This window comes from Hyaena hyaena, unplaced genomic scaffold, assembly GCF_003009895.1.
Source record: "Hyaena hyaena isolate Hyena2069 unplaced genomic scaffold, ASM300989v1 scaffold_56, whole genome shotgun sequence".
Lineage (NCBI taxonomy): Eukaryota > Metazoa > Chordata > Mammalia > Carnivora > Hyaenidae > Hyaena > Hyaena hyaena.
The window spans coordinates 587,189-604,357 of NW_024080688.1; the positions used below are offsets into that span (position 1 = coordinate 587,189).

Below are 17,169 nucleotides of genomic sequence, written 5' to 3' on the forward strand. Positions count from 1 at the left end.
AAGTAAAGCAAAAGAGATCATAATAATGAGAGTAGTGGGAACTGGAGTAATAGATGTTTTCTTCCTTTTGTTGTTTAGATTTTGCATTTGATAGTGGCATAGAAACAATAGTTTTTTTTAGAAGACAACAATAAAATCTACAAAGAGGAAGCATGAACCAAGTGGTTCAGAGTCTCAATACACCTCACTAACCCAACAAGGGGAGGTTACTGTATCTTTCTCAGTCTCCCATTCCTTAATTACAAATTGAAGTACCTCCCAGGGACAGATGAGGTAAGAATTAAGGTAGAAGTGTCTTCATGAATCAGATGCCGATGTCACATAAAAAGGCATGGGGTGTGGGGGTGTGTAGTTATTGTTCCTATTGGTGCTAGTGTTTTGATGTTTTGATGCTTACAGTGATTAACTAGATGTAGACTGAACCCTACATTCTTCCCCACATGCACTCCTCCACCCAAAATGACACCACATCACCTTTACTAGGCTCTTTGTGTTAGCCTCATTTCAGCCCATAATTTTACATATAGGTTATGTAAGCCCCATAAAAACGACTGATGGCCCTGAAAAATGTTTGACTAGCAAATTGCTAAGCCTGATCAGGTTTGTGCTTTCAAATTGTTGGTTGTGAGGTTGTGAAAAGAGCTGAGGAACAAACTTCCATGACCTGGGTGAACAAATCAACGAAAGTGTTTTAGCAGTGACTGGCCCAGTGAAGTTATTTCAAGGTGCTGAAGCAGTCCAAAGACCTGCATTTCGGGACACCAGGGGCATCTTGCCATCCTCTTTGTTCACAGCATTTTACAAAAGCCTCCAAAGTTATGGCTTTCTTGGTTTCTTCCCTGATAATTTCCTGCAGATTGGAGGTGCTTACTATGGTAACCCAAATACATCTGTGTGAGTGTAGGGGCACCTGGCTGGCTTAATAGAGCATGTGACTCATGATCTCAGGATCATGAGTTTGAGCCCCACGTTGAGGAAGCTCTATCTACTTTAAAAAAAAAAAAGACAAAAAATCCCCAAAAACTGTGGTGCACCTGGGTGACTCAGTCAGTTAAGCATCTGGCTCTTGATTTCTGCTCAGGTCATGATTTCACAGTTTGTGGGATCAAACCCCATGATGGGTTCTGGACTAACAGTGCGGAACCTGCCTGGGATTCTCTCTCCCTCTCTTCTCTCCCTGCCCTTCCCCTGCTCACGTATTCTCTCTATCCCTCAAAAAATAAATAAACACGAGGGGTGTCTGGGTGGCTCAGTCGGTTAAGCATATGACTTTGACTCAGGTTATATTCTCACAGTTAGTGAGTTTGAGCCCTTCATCAGGTGAGCTCAGGGCTCATTCCTCACTCCACACTGTGTCCCCCTCTCTCTCTGTACTTTGTGGGATTCTCTCTCTCTCTCTCTCTCTCTCTGCTCCTCACACATGCTTTCTCTCTCAAAAGTAAATAACTAAGTAAATAAATAAGAGTTCCTTATTAAAAATAAATAACATGAAAATTTAATTAGAAAAAACTAAGTGTAAATAGGATTTCAGCCTATAATAACAGTCGTGACTCTTCTGTTCTTTCAGAAAGTCCTCATTCTCCAGGTAATTCTTATGACTTGAAGAGGGAAGCAAATGCTAGTAGTGATTAACTGGTTAATTAATGCAGCTGTTTCAACTGGACCCATTGTGGGTCTGGCTTCACCTTTGAATTCTGCAGCTTTGTGTCACCTTGGCAAGTCTCCTAACCTGTTGGTTGGTCTGTTTTCATCTGTGGGGAAATGGAACTCATTCTACTTACCCAGATGCTACTTTGCTATTTAACTAATTGTTAATAAAGTACTATCTGTGGGAACAATAGTATATTTTCTCATTGGGGAAGACTCTCAGCTTCAGGAGATCTTGCTATTAATGTCTCATGTAACGGTGAGTAAATTGTTCAATCTCTAAAGGACTTTATTTTCTACAAGATGATGGTGAGGATTAACTGTTTTTTCTTGAGTCTTTTTAGGGATTTGCAATGATCAGTTGAAATTTACTTGAGATACTTTCCCTCTCACACATACAAAACAGATGCTGTGAAAGAAAGGTAGGTAGGACAGTTTCATCAATTTAAAGGAAAGCTTGGAACAGGACATGGTTCCCAGTGAATGGACTTGGTTATCTAGCAAACTTAAGTCAGGGAAATAGCAGGAACCTGTTTGTAGGTTTGTGCTGGCCCTCCTTATGAGGAAATAAGTAAGAGAGGCTTGTGCTTCTCTCTTCTTCTTCTAGAAGAGGACACGATATGTACCCAGAAACCCATTTGTATGATGTCATAGGAAAAACTCTGAATATACTGGAATAGTGAAAACTTTAAAAAATGTAAATTGAGAATGTGGTGATAGATGAAGAAATGGAGGATTAAAGGAAAATAATCAGAAGTAGGAAGCCTTGGGGCACCTGGGTGGCTCAGTCAGTTAAACGTCCAACTTTGGCTCAGGTCATGATCTCACGGTTCATGGGTTTGAGCCCCGCGTCAGGCTCTGTGCTGGCAGCTAGCTCAGAGCCTGGAGCCTGCTTCAGATTCTGTGTGTGTGTCTCTCTCTCTGACCCTCCCCTGTTCACGCTCTTTCTCTCTCAAAAATAAATAAAACATTAAAAAAAAAAAAAAGAAGTAGGAAGCCTTGAACAGTAGAGCTACAGAGCACTTGAGAGAGACTGTGTGGCAGCCAACAAGCAGTCCTTTTGAACTTCCTCACTAGGGATTGTTGGAGGGGCTGGGAGGATTATAAAAGACAAAAATGAAAGGAAATGTATACTTCTGGTAGATCTTTCCCACCGAGCTCCTTTTTTGTGCAGGACATTTGATTCTAACTCCTGTTCAGTCTTCACAATTGCCCTTCGGAGTCAGTAGATTGCCTCTTTAACAGGGTCACCCACACTGGTGAGTTGCAGAGCCAGGGTTTGAATCCAAAACCCAGTCTGACAGATCCATCAGCTGGTACAAATTGCATAAAACTGCATATAAACACAAGTATAAAGAGGACACAAAGTGGAAGAAGTGAAGACGGAGAGCCTTTAGATGTAATATGAGATGAGCCAAATCCAGTCTGAAAATGGCTTCCAGACCCCTTGACACGTTGGTGACCATTGTATGATAAACACTGGCTTATAATGTTCAAGTGTGTTGGGAGGGGCGCCTGGGTAGCTCAGTTGGTTTGGCATCCGACTCCTGATTTCGGCTCAGGTCATGATCTCACGGTTTGTGGGATTGAGCCCTGCCTCAGGCTCTGCACTGACAATGCAGAGCCTGCTTGGGATTCTCTCCCTCTCCCTCTCTTTCTCTGCCCCTTCCCCACTGATGTTCTCTCTCTCACATGCTCTCTCACAAAATAAATAAACATTTTTAAAAAAAGAGTGTTGGGAACAAGTGCTAAGGACTTTTGCAAATACTCTATGTTGCATATACTCCAGTTGATAAAAGAAACTCAGTGTGAAATGGACCAAACAAATGAGTGATTATACTGCCAGAAGATAATGTAATAATACCTTCAACGTGCTAGGGTAGAATAACTGTGATCTTAGAATGCTGTGTCCACCTAATTTATTTTTTAAGAAGGTGAAATTAAGACACTTTCAGATATGTGTAGACAAAGATGACCACTCATTGAAACCTTTGCTGAAAGAAATACTAAAGGGTATGCTTCAAGGGTGGGGGGTACCTCAGTGGGTGAAAGAAAACAGTAAAGCATGTTCTAATTAAGTACAGACTTAAGATTATATATACTAAAAAATCTAAATTTCTTACATTAATTTGAATCTAAAATTCTGGAAAAGAATGTGGGAGGCAAAGGTTGCATTTCAAAGGAATATTATAGAGTGTTGGAGTGCCTGGCTGGCTCAGTTTGTGGAGCACGCAACTCTCAGTCTCAGGGTTGAGTTCAAGCCCCATGTTGGGTATAGAGATTACTTAAAAATAAAACCAAAAAAAAAAAAAAAAAAGAGCATTAAACCTTTGAAGGAAGAAACATTTTATACCCTAATCTGCCTGTCACTTGCCATTGGCAAATTTCTGTTCACTTTATCCTGTCCCCTTCAATCAGTGATGGATGCTCACAGAAACATTAGGATAAATAAAACATAAAAATGAATGCATTTTGCTTTCAACTAGATGTGTAGACCTGGGGCTCCTAAATGGTAAATGAAGTGACTGAATAGGCTAACTAAACCGTCACCCCCCCCCCCCCCCCCCCCCCCCAGTGTGGCATTCCTCCCACGGACTGTTATGGGAGCAGGAAGGCTCTCATGATCCTGACCGCATCTTCTCACCTGACCTGCTATAATGCACAATAGAGTTGTTGTGTTGCCATAGCAAGGACAGTGCCCAGGTTTGGGGCTGGGGTATTCTCTAGCAGCAGTCTGTGAGCTCTGGCTTGGCCTTTCCCTCTCTTGGCCACTGTGTCTTCACCCAGAATGAAGACAGTAGAAGATGTAGCTTTACAAATAGCATGTGGAGAGAAAGAGCACTGAAAGAAACCACTGAATTTAAAACGATACTGACGAGGGACTTGTGCTCTCTTGTGGCACCCCCCCCACTTCCCTTGCCCTGTGTAGCCTCTTCCTGGTATTTAATTAAACTAGCCCCTTTTTACATCCCTCCCCCAATAATACTGACAGATAGAAGAGCAGTCAAGACTTGACCAGGAATTTGTTCTATACAAATACACCGAGAACTACTTCCTGTTGCTGAATGCAAGTATCAAGGGTAATACAGGTAAGGGTGTAGCTTGCTTTTTGGGACTCCAAAGACTGTGGGGTGAGGATTACAAGTAGCTAGGTTTTAGTTCAGTTTTAAAAAGAACTTCTATAAATGGGGCAGGGTGGGGGAACGCCTTAAGATAAATGAAACCCCGCCACTGGAGGTATTCAAGGAGAGATTGCTTGTCAGGGATGTTATAGAAATAATTACTCAATTGAAAGATTTAACTAGATTTCTAAGCTCTTTTCTAACCCCCAGAGTTTAAGATTCTTTCTAGTAAGGGAACCTATTTTTATCTTTTAACAACTCTAGAGTGGTAGGGAGAGGTACATGAAATAGTGATAATCTTAGAGACATGTAAAATTGAGTATGAGGTATTTATTGATGTGGACTGCAGTGAACCTAAAATGAGATTAAGGCCATGAATCAGTCACCACAGGAAATACTTGGCTGGCTAAAAAGGTTTTCAAATTGCGCATGAATTCCTTTCAGGCAACATATTTTCAAGTGATGTCTTCTGTAATAAGTAGAATATTTTTAGGGGTGCCTGGTAGCTCAGTCGGTTAGGTATCAGACTCTTGATTTCGGCTCAGGTCATAATCTCATGGTGCGTGAATTCAAGCTCCGCATTGCCTGCTTGGGATTTTCCCTTTCTCCCTCTCTCCCTTTCCCTCTCCCCCTCTCCCTCCCCCTCTCTCTCCCCCCTCCTCTCTCAAAATAAGTAAATAAACATTAAAAAAATAAGCAGAAACATTTTCAAAAAGGCCATTATGTTCCTTTGTAAAACTGTGAAGACAGAAAGGAGAAAAATGGCCATTTTTTAATGACCTCTCCATGCCCAAATGAGTATAAAAGATTAAGATTATTACCATCATTTTATAGGTGAAGGAACTTGCTCAGAAAAGTGCGCTAACCTAACTAGGACCATATAGCTTATGAGATGCAGACCTAAGCCTCAAAGCCAAGTTTTCCTGGCTATACTACCTGTAATCATTTTCCCCAGTGTATATTATAACTGGCATCTTTCCCTTAGAATAATGTTTTCAAGGCTCATCCATATTGTAGCATGTGTCATTACTTAATTTATTTTTATTTCCAAGTAATGGACATTTCATTATTTCCACTTTTTGGCCATTGAGAATAATGTTGTTAATGTTTGTGTACACTTAAAAAGGTGGAAATAGGTTTTCATCTCTCTTCAGTGTATACCTGGAGTGGAATTGCTGGGTCTTACGGTAATTCTGTGTTTATTAACTTTTTAAGGAACTGCCAAACTATCTTCCAAAGCTGATGCACCATTTATATTCCCACCAGTTGTACGAGAGTTCAAATTTCTCCACATCCTCCCCAACACTTGTTGTTATTCTCTTTTTGATGCTAGGTTTGTAGCATTTTTTATTACACTACTCCTTCCATTGACTCCACCTTGATATCAAGCTCCAAACAATCATGCCACCGTAGCTCGGTCTAGCTCGTGTGCAATGTAATCTGGATCAGCTACAGACCTGACTCAAAGTCTTACTTACAAAGGGAATTTAGCTCATCTGGGCTTCTTGAGTCTTTCAAAGTGACATCATGGTATAAAGGTTAAGAACTTGGGTTTAAAGTCAAAAGAACATGGATTTGAATCTTTGCTCCCTACTTAGTTTCTATATTCCCTTAGGCAAGGCACTTTACCTCTCTGAGTTTCATTTCCTTATCTGTAAAGTGAAGATAATACCTACCACCTTCTTGGGGTTTTAGAAATGAATTTGGATAAATAGTAGGCACTGAGTAAATGGCAGCAGCTATTACTTTTTATTCTGTTCTAATGGTGTCTTTGAGCCATGTTTAATATCAGATAAGATTCTCCAACATTCCTGAAAGGCCTAAAAGACTATACAATTATGCAGCACATGCCAAAGATATCACATGGGTCTGTTTTCATCAGCAGACTTGTTGCCACCACTGCCATGCTCCCCTCCCTGCCACCTGGCGTCAGTCCTTAGCTTAGGAGAGTTATTTGCTGCTAGGCCCAGCCCTTCCCTTAAATCTCAAGGGACTGATAACTTTGAAGCACTCTTTTTTTTTTTTTTTTTATTCTGCCATTTATTCATTTTTGAGAGACAGAGTGCAAGCAGGGGCAGGGCAGAGAGAGAGGGAGACAGAGAATCTGAAACAGGGTCCAGGCTCTGAGCTATCAGCACAGAGCCTGATGCAGGGCTTGAACCCACAAACTGCAAGATCATGACGTGAGCCGAAGTCGGACGCTTAACCAACTAAGCCTTCCAGATGTCCCTGAAGCACTCCTTTTATAAAGTCTCTATCCAACCTCTGGTGAGGAGAGGGAGTGATGAAATCATCAAACACTAAAACACTACAGAGCAGTGAGCTAAATAAAGTAGGATGGGCCTGAAAAGGCAATAGTGTATCAGCGTATTCTTTTTTTTTTATTTTTATTTTTATTTTTTTTTATGTTTTTATTTCTAGGAGAGAGAGAGAGACAGTGTGAGCAGGGGAGGGTCAGAGAGAGAGGGAGTCACAGACTGAAACAGGCTCCAGGCTCTGAGCTGGCTGTCAGCACAGAGCCCGACCCGGGGCTTGAACCCACGAACCGCGAGATCATGACCTAAGCGAAAGTCGGACGCTTAACCGACTAAGCCACCCAGGCCCCCCGTATCAGCGTATTCTTATGGCAGTTGGCGGACTTCAAATTTGATAGAAGATCAGTTCTGGAGGTGGTGCCTGTTTGTGAACACATGCCTTGGGCAGCAGATGAAGTGAAAAAGCAGTCACAGAGAATATTGGCCCTAGTTACAGGTAAAGGCTGGGAACACTTTCTGATCTGTCCCGTCACATTAGTAACAAAATTGTAGTGTGAAAGAAAGCAATACAAATACCTATCCAAGATAAAGGAAAACTCAGTAGCATTCAGTAATACAGTGAAAAGGGACAGCTGTGCCTTTTTTAAAAAAGTCCTCGTTTCTTAGAGAAAGAATGGAGTTTAGGATGTAATTATGTATGATATAATTATTGGAAGGGAGAATATCAGTGATGCTGCAACATAAGTTACTTTAAACAGAAAACTTCTGTATATTCCTTAAAAGTTTATGTACTACATATGAGGTTAAAAACAAGGAAAGGGGAAGGTAGTTTTAAGTGTCTGAGTTCTGGTATTTTTATTTTTTTAAATATAATTTAATATATAAAAATATATAAATATTTTTAAATATAAAATATAAAAAATAAAAAATAAAAATAAAATAAAATATTCTGTTGGGCTGAGCCCTCTAACAGAGAAGCTTACATTTTATTCACCATAAGCTAGAAATGTGTTTATTGTTCCCTTTCAAGTCTTTTTTAATGATTAGTTTTCAACTCTCCTTCTACCTACATAGCTCTTCGTTTGGTTCCTGGGATTTCCAGATACAACCTACCCCATAAACAATTTTCCTAAAGCACTGTGTTCAGCATTGTCACCCTTCTCCAATCAGCAATCTGCTTTGGGCCCATTTACTATCTGTTCTAGAATCCCAACTCCCATGGCTACCATTTAAGGCCAGATTTCCCTTTTCTCTCCAATGTAGATCCAATCGTTCCAATTATCCTGCACATTTCTACCTCCTGCCCTTTACCCATGTTCTTTTTCTACCTAAAATCTTTTATCTTGTCCTTTAAACGTGTTTCAAACCTACTGGTCCTTAGGTGCCCAGCCCAGGTTCCATCTTTATGTAGATAACCTTCTCATAGGTAGTCTTAAGTGCTAGAGATACAAGATGAATAAAATGACCTGCTCCCAAGGAACCTCATCTCCCTCCATTCTTCCTTTTTTTTTCCTCAGCTATAGCCACACGGGCCTACTTTGTGTCCCTCAGAACTGCCATCTTGAGAACTTGATACCTGCTATTCCTTTTGCTTTAAGATATTCCTCCCCCCACATCTTTGTAACTCCATTCATATCGTCATTCAAGTTTCAGCTCTCATTATTGGAGAGTGCTGAGTAGGGAAGAGTTCTTCTCTGACCATTCCGGCTTAACCAGCCACCAGGTACTCTGTCATATACCCCTATTGATTTTGTTTTACTTACCCATACCTGCAATTGTCTTGTTTTTCCTGCCTCCCCTCCCCCCCAACCACACACCTTAGCATGTAAACCACTGAAGGTAGGCATTCTGTGTTGCTTAACACAGTACTCCCAGTACTTTAAACATACCTGGTACACAGCAGACTCTCAGTAAGTATTTTTGACTAAGGTGACCTAGACACTGTGCTTGGCCATGGGAATGATGGTCTCTGAATTATGAACATCCAGGTGACTGACTTGTCCAGTATCAGAATAAGCTCCTGGTGACTGCTAGAAGGTCAGTTTCCATTTATGTGCTATTTATCTTGTGATGACACCTGCTTAACTGTACTCTAGTTTTGGCTCTCCCTTATGCGGCTCAGAGCAGAGTAAGAACTACCTCAGTTATTATGAATATGCTCAAAGCTAACCAGGGCTGCTGGCATCATTGCAAATACAGTGTGTTGAGAAGATTGTGGAAAAACCATGTTGCTGCTATGATCTGGCCTTGCGACAAGCTGTCCATTCCAGGGCCTAAGAGCCGAACCCACTAGCATGCCCTTTTCCCCAGGCCACTGACTTAATTTCTCTGTGCTTTTGTTTTCTTCCTTTGCAGAAATGATTTTGGGGATGGGATGTGAATAATACCAGGAAAAATACAAAATGCATAAAATTCTAACTTTTCCCCCCTTCTTAGATGTGAACGATTAGAAGAACAACTAAATGACTTAACAGAGCTCCACCAGAATGAAATCTTAAACTTGAAGCAGGAATTGGCCAGCATGGAAGAGAAAATCGCATATCAGTCCTATGAACGGGCCCGGGACATCCAGGTTAGCATGAAGATCAGGTGAAAAGCAAAAGACTAACAAAAAGTAGAATAGTGGTTGGCAGGGGCTGGGGTTGAAGGAAATGAGGGGCTCTTGTTTAATGAGTATAGATGAAAAGAACTATGGAGATGGGTGGTGGTGATGGCAGCACAACATTATGAATAGATTTGCTACCACTCAACTGTACACTTAAAAATGGTTAAGATGGTACATTTTATGATCTGTGTCTTTACCACAATAAAAAAAAAAGAAGAAAAAGGAATGAAATACTGATTCATGGTATAACATGTATAAATGTAGAAAACGTTAAGTTCAGTGGGAAAAAAGCCAGTCACAAAAGGCCACATATTGTGTGATTCCATTGACATGAAATGTCCATAAGAGACCAATCTGTGGAGACAGAAAGTGGATAGTGGTTGCTAGGGGCTGCAGGGAGGGGGAAAGGGATAGGGCTTTCTTTTGGGGATGATGAAAACGTTCTGGAACTTGATAGTAGTGATGGTAGTACAACATTATCAATTTACTAAATGACACTGAATTGTACACTTTAAAATGGTTAACATTAAGTGATAAATTTAATGTCAGGTGTATTTTGCCATAGTATTTGAAAAGTTCAAGGAAAAAGATGCAGAAGGTAGAATATCAAGAAGAGGTTATATCAACTGTAATATACCTACTCTTCCAATGAGGTACATTTCTCAAACATCTATACCATTTAGGGGTGGTATGCTTGCTTGAGTTCTTAGGAAATGTTCTGAGGTCTCAGTATATAGAAGATGACATGCATTATTATATCTATTGGCTCCTGCTTCAGGAGCTGCTCTGACAAGACTCATGGCCATCTTGCCTGTCATTGCCTATAGCAAAGGGGCTTTTGTCCTAGTTGCCAAACCCAAACATTTAACAGGCACATTGCCAAGCGGTTTGTGAGAATAACACATGAGGCAGTAAGGTTTAAGGTTAAAGCCCTCTAGTTTATGCTGTGAGGAAATAGAATGTGTAACCTTTTTTTGTCTTGGGAGGTATTTCTAAGGAAACAGTTGCTGATTTCATATGAAAGCATCTTGAAATAAGCTAGTCTTAGAAGAGGGAAGTGGTCCCAGAATCTTCTATTACAGCCTAAACGAATCAAGGGAACGTCTGCATCATTTGCCTAGCTGCCATCTTCTCCAGACTCCAGAATTCTGTTTACGTTTTAGTTTTTTTCCCGTGACCATTCTGGGCTGGGTAGGATTTATGGTTTGTCCGTCCGCTAGCTTGCTTCAGCCTCAAGTCGCCTAGCCTTCCCCTCAAGTCCTAGGAAACCAGGACACATTGAAACCAAAACCAGAAAAACCTAGGGCTGCCACCACTACTGAACTTTATAAGATACCTGACCATAGCTAAGGAGATAGGTTCTGTCCTCTGGATGTTGTGGGTAAATTTCATATAAACTCATGGCTTGAAGGGAACCTTTCACTTATAATGTTTGGTCTGGTGTTTGGGCATAGTGTCCTCTTTTACAGAGATCAATCTGAAAAGGGAGGAGTGTACTCTTCTTAGGAAAACAGATCAGAGAAGCCTTTACACTGATGTCTGTGATTTTATTTAACTTGGAAAACACCAGATAGTGTGTGCAAGCATGTCCAGAGGATGTTCGTGTTACAGTTATTATGGTAGAAAAGTTGGAAGTAACCTAAATCTCTCCAGTAGGGAATTGGATGAATAAACTGTGAAATACCTATCCATACTGCAAAATGCTACATAGCAGTTAAAAAGAATGAGGTACATCTCTACACATTGACAGAGAAAGGATCTCCAGGACCCACACTGTTGAGTGAAAGATCAAGTTATGAATTCGTTCTTCTACTGTGATACTATTTATATTAAGATAGAAAGTCAAAAAATAATTCCATACACTTCCCTAGGCTTAAATATGTATGCATTTAAACAGAAGTGAAAGGATGAACACATTAAAAATTGACAGTGTTACTTTAAGATTAGGACCTGGAATTAAGGAAAGTATCAAGAGGAACCATGTGTCCTATTTTAAATGTTTTATGTGGAGCAAGCAGGTTTTCCCTGTGCAACTTAAATTCATGATTTTTAATGGAAAAAAAAGTAAATTGTATATTTGACGTCTTATCATTAAAATGTTGAAGACCAGGGGCACCTGGGTGACTCAGTCAGTTAAGCATCGGATTTCCACTCAGGTCATGATCTCACGGTTTGGGAGTTCAAACCCTGAATTGGGCTCTGTGCTGACAGCTCAGAGCCTGGAACCTGCTTCTGATTCTCTGTCTCCCTCTCTCTCTCTGCCCCTCTCCCACTAGCACTCTGTGTGTCTCTCTCAAAACCAAACAAACACTTTTAAAAAATTGTTTTTTAAGTCTTTAAGACCAAATCTGAGTGCGGCTACTACTTTCTGTGAGCCATCACACGAGGAATGCAGTGGAGAGCAGTTCAAGTGAATAATAGTTGCTTGAACAAGGATTTACATATTTAAAAACCACTGTCATAGACAGAGGGCATGTGAGCTACTCAGAGTATGTATGAGCAGAAAGCGTAACTATTCCCTGTTCTGGCCCACAGGAGGCCCTGGAGGCGTGCCAGACCCGCATCTCCAAGATGGAGCTGCAGCAGCAGCAGCAGCAGGTGGTACAGCTGGAAGGGCTGGAGAATGCCACTGCCCGGAACCTTCTGGGTAAACTCATCAACATCCTTCTGGCAGTCATGGCAGTCCTTTTGGTTTTTGTCTCCACGGTAGCCAACTGCGTGGTTCCTCTCATGAAGACTCGCAACAGGACGTTCAGCACTTTATTCCTTGTGGTTTTCATTGCCTTTCTCTGGAAGCACTGGGATGCCCTCTTCAGCTATGTGGAACGGTTCTTCTCCTCTCCCAGATGATGCTGGCACAAGAAGGCAGTGCTCCCCTACCCTCTGGCGAGTGCATGCAGCGAAAAATTAGACAGCAACTTACCTACTCTGAAGTTTTCTACAACAACAAAAGAGTTGAGTGAATCTGTTTACATTTAGAATAATGTTTTTTTCTTCAAGAGACGCAATTGCAATAGTATTTTTTAGATTTTATCCAAGAAGTTTTTTGGGCAAAAATCTTGGATCATTTTTATGTAGCATGATTTTCCTTGGGATGCAAATCTTAAACAGTCCTTTAATATGAACCAACAATCTGGAGCACACTGAAGGGCATTCTAAATTGTGGCTTGAAGGACTGCACTAAAACCCACTAAAAAGATGCAAAAACCTGATTAGGGAAACCAGTTAAACCTAACACCCTGCCTCGTCTGGGCTCACCACCTCTCCCCCTCCCAGACTAACTTTACTGTGAAATCCTACCACATTCCATGTCTGAATTTTTGGATTCAGGGTGGATTGTCCTTGTCCGTGGAAGAACACATGGAGCTCTCCCTGGCTTTCTCACCCAAGCTGGCCATTCATGCTAACCCTGGAAGTATGGTCACTTCTGAACCTGGTCCCTTAACCTTTGCTAGGATACAAAAGTGACAGCATCATGCCCCAAAGGATCGCTGCAAAGCCCTACTACAGTATTTTGAAGTAGCCCTCTAAATACTTAATTTTAAGCAAAATCCCTTGGCCGCACTTTTAAGGTTTTTTTAAATATGTCTATAGTCACCAACTAAAAAACAAAAAATCCGAACAGCATACTTGAAGAATGTAATACTCAAACTCTCAGTGCTTCCTTATGGTTTCTAATAGGATTTTTTATTATTGTTATTATTATTATTGGGTTTTTTTGGAAAGGGTTGGGAGGGTCTTTTATTTTTCCTTTGAAATAAAGAAGTGATGTTTTTAAATGAAGAAATGTGTGGATATTTAAGTGTGCTGCTCCCTCTTGTCTTGAAACAGTTTGAGTAAAGGAAGACTTGCTATAAATGCTCCCCTCTGATGCCCTTGATGTGAGATGCAGCTTAGACTTCCTCTTTGGGCTGCTGCTGCTTTTTGGTGTCCTGCCACCCCCACCCCACCAGTTCATGGGCTTGGCTTGGTTGGAGAGGAAATGGGTGTGCAGGGAGAGGAGGAGGCTGTTTCCACAAACCAGCATGATAGGATAGAGATTTTTTTGCCCCAAGAAAATGTTCATCCGGTGACTTTGGGCTGGGGTTATCTTTAGGAAAAATCGAGACTATATTATGAGAGTCATACGTAATTCCTCGTGTTTCCTTAATTTATTCTTAACACCCCCTAATTACTGAAACCAAAGTGATGTGGAATCTTTTGTCTACATTTTGGCCCCAGCATCCTTAATTTCAAAGCTTTATTCTGTCTGCCTGAGAGAATCAACTGAAGGTGATTCTCCCTAAAGAACAGAAAAGGATCTGTCAGGTTCAAAGGACCCAGGTTTGGGGTGTAAAATGTCAGCTTCCTAGTCCTCTAGACTGACTGACTAATGTACTTGTGCTCAGTGGACGTTTATAGACAGTTTAGAAAAAAGAACTGAGCCTTCTTCCCCACGCTGTAACCAGTTCCACCAGGATGGGACTAGGCCTTTAGAGCATATCTAGAAAGCTTGGTTAATCTCTTCATAGTATTGAATCGCAAATGCTGTTCCCTCTTGGCCTCAGTTCTGTGCAACCAAGTGATGAGCAAGGGGCACATAATAGGCCCCCGAAAAGAGAAGCGAAGCATGCTTTGCCTATGCTTCCCATACGAGGAGATTCTTCTGGAACTAGATTAGCATTGCCTTCTCTGTCTGAGAGGATGGTTTACATGACAGCTCCAGCCTCCTGTGGCTTTGGCAGGCTGGCCTTCTCAGAGTCAGCATGTTGTTTCCATAACCATTTTGATATTTTAACTCAGGTACCCCGATCTTCACTCCATCCCCAGATGATTGTAGTACAACCTGTTAGCTCTGTTGACCTCTCAAAATTAGTGCCCAGAGCAGGGACCACAGGGATGATTTTTCTATTAAAAAATAATTGGAACCAATTCATGTTTAGGCCAAAAACAAATTGTTCCCATGCCTATGTATTTTAAATGTTAACTTTGCCTAAAAATATTGCAGTGACTTCAGGCAGGAGTGCCAAAGGACACCATGACCTTGTCGAACTAGCAGTTTCTCCTAACTTTCTGCTTTAGCTTAATCACTCAGAGTAGAGAAGAGAGCCCCACAAAGCTATCGAAAAGAGGCTCTAGCCACAACCCTCCATTTTTTCTGAGAACCTTTGAGTCCCCTAAACTGTGCAGAGGCTACTAAGTTTTTTGTGGGCACTGAAAGACACGGATAGATGGATTGAAATTGCTCCCATTCGTGTTGGGACAATTTCTATCAAAGGAAGGTTTTTGCCTGTGGACAGACCCCTGAGCCCCCAGCCAAATAGGCCTGTGCTAACTGCCCACGATCCTCTCTCAAACTGTCTTAGGGAGGAGCTACAGGCTAGGTCAGGCACGGTAATGGCTTTCCAGCTGTGTTGTCCCTTGATTCTTCACCAGGCCCAACAGTTACCTGCATTTAATGCTATTTTGTAACCATGCATCTGTTTTCATGCCTTCCCCCACTTCCTGCTGCCCACACCTGTTGCCTTTGTGTTTCTTTTCATTGTGGCTGTTCCCAGATTCTCATCTATCCAGAGCCCCTCTATAACCTCACTCCAGTGGTTGTTTTAACAATTGTTGTGTGAGTGGAAGTTTCCCCTTGCTTTTAATGCTTCTTCTCTTTTAAAGAGTACATGCATTCCCTTTGAAATGAAGCATTCCTGGAATACTTGTTAGTGCTGGTGCTTGAGGCTGGCTATGGTAGCCTGGGTGACTCTGTTCAGGCTGTAGAATAACTAACATTTTTCCTTTTTTATGATTCAATTGAAGGGCACTTCTGTCTGCTCCAATTTCAATTCCTTGGTATATACTCCATATTTCCTAGCAAGGAAGGCTTTCTACTCCACGGGCTCCTTAAGAACCAAAAGTAGGTTAAATCTTACACTTTTGACTTGGGTCTTCTTTCTCCCTTATACCCCCTTCACCCAACTGAGATAGAAATCTGATGACTGAGAAGAACACTGGAATCAAGCCTTCCTTGCTAGCCATGCCCTAATAAGGAGCATAATTTTATGTGGTCTTCACTGCATTTGGTTTTGTTTCTGACTTCATATTCCTTTGCGATACAGTCAGATGAAATGAGATGAAATGCTGAATTCCGAGTGAGCTCCCAACAAGGGGCTGGCTGCCTTTCAGCCTTTGGAAAATACGCATCCAAAACAAAATCAAATATTATAATCAGCAAATTAACACAGGCAAAATTATGGTTCCCACCCCCAAATGAAACTGGGGATTTTGAATGTGGCTCTAAGAGTTAACATTTCTGTCTGTGTGTTGTGTATGCTAGGTGATACCCTCAGTAGGATTGACTACTAGACTGTGTGTTTTATCAAAGTGTGTAAGAATAAAAACTCACTTGCACGAATTGAAAAGTACAGAAATGACACTTGTGAACGCGTGAACGTTAACACTGTAGTTGATAGATCTTAAGCTGCTAATTGTTGAGAGAGAATTACATTTATGTTCTGTCTGGTTGCTGCACATTCTCAGCAGCACTTTTACTGTACATACAAATTGAAATAAAGACCTCAGCTATTAACGAGGTGGTTGGACTCGGGTTTATTTCGCTCTTTATTTTTGTATATTTATTGCAGTTTCCATTCACAAGGCTGTCAGTTTGAAAACTTTGCACCCATTTGTGGGTTAGAAACTGTGTGTGTGCGCGCACATTATGAGACCATGACTGATGGCTGGCTGGCTGGCACGGTCTCCCAGGATTTTACACACATTTCAGACTCACTCTGACAGAGTCCCTTTCAACTGGTAGGTAAGACTGCCTTTTAGTTATTTGGAGGGAGTTTTTTAGAGGTAGTATGCCCTCTCTCCACCCCCCTCAAATTCATGTGATGACCAAATAGGTATAATAATTCCTGTCCATTCTTTTTTTTTTTTAATTGAAGTATAGCTGACACACAATGTTACATTAGCTTTAGGTGCGCTGTGACTTGACAACTGTATACATTATGCTGTACTCACAAGTGTAGCTACCAACTGTCATCATACAATGCTATTTTAATACCATTGAATCTATTCTGTAACCCCTGTTTATTATCAGTAGGCTTTGTTAATAAACGTTATGATGGGTATTTAAACACACCTTGTGAAACATTTAACATTTGATGTTTTATATACATGGAAGGGGTTATTATCTAGCTGAATCCCATTTATGGTTTTGTTATAAGGACAGCAATTTTTTTTTTTAAGTAATCTCTATGGCCAGCATGGGGCTCGAATTCACCATCCTGAGATTAGTTACATGCTCTACCGGCTGAGCCAGCCAGGTGCCCCTGGAGGTAGTAATTTTTAATATGATTTCTCCTTGATCACTAAGAAGCCTCTGGAAATTGAGAAGCTCATCTTGCCTCTGACATGGTACCAGGCAGGGACCTGATGACTTGGTTCTTCATAGCCACAGTCTGAATGTCAAGATATTTGAGCCCATGCTTCTGGCTTACTAGCTCTGCCTCCTATCCCATCTAAATGCTAGAGGTATCATTCCCACCTTGATCCTACCTAGCGCATG

General features: G+C 41.2%; 1 protein-coding gene across 5 annotated transcripts in view; it reads left to right on the forward strand.

Moving 5' to 3' along the window:
* The window catches only part of TMCC1 (transmembrane and coiled-coil domain family 1), a 244,387-nt gene extending 228,199 nt beyond the window's left edge, over positions 1–16,188 (forward strand). For 3 of the 5 annotated variants that reach the window (XM_039231302.1, XM_039231306.1, XM_039231307.1), the window contains exons 3-4: positions 9,461–9,596; positions 12,165–16,188. In XM_039231302.1, coding sequence (XP_039087233.1) covers positions 9,461–9,596; positions 12,165–12,479 — 451 coding nt within the window. In that variant the 3' untranslated portion in view covers positions 12,480–16,188. The remainder of the gene's footprint in view (positions 1–9,460; positions 9,597–12,164) is intronic. The other 2 variants (XM_039231305.1, XM_039231304.1) reach the window with 1 other exon arrangement.
* Positions 16,189–17,169: the final 981 nt, after the last annotated feature.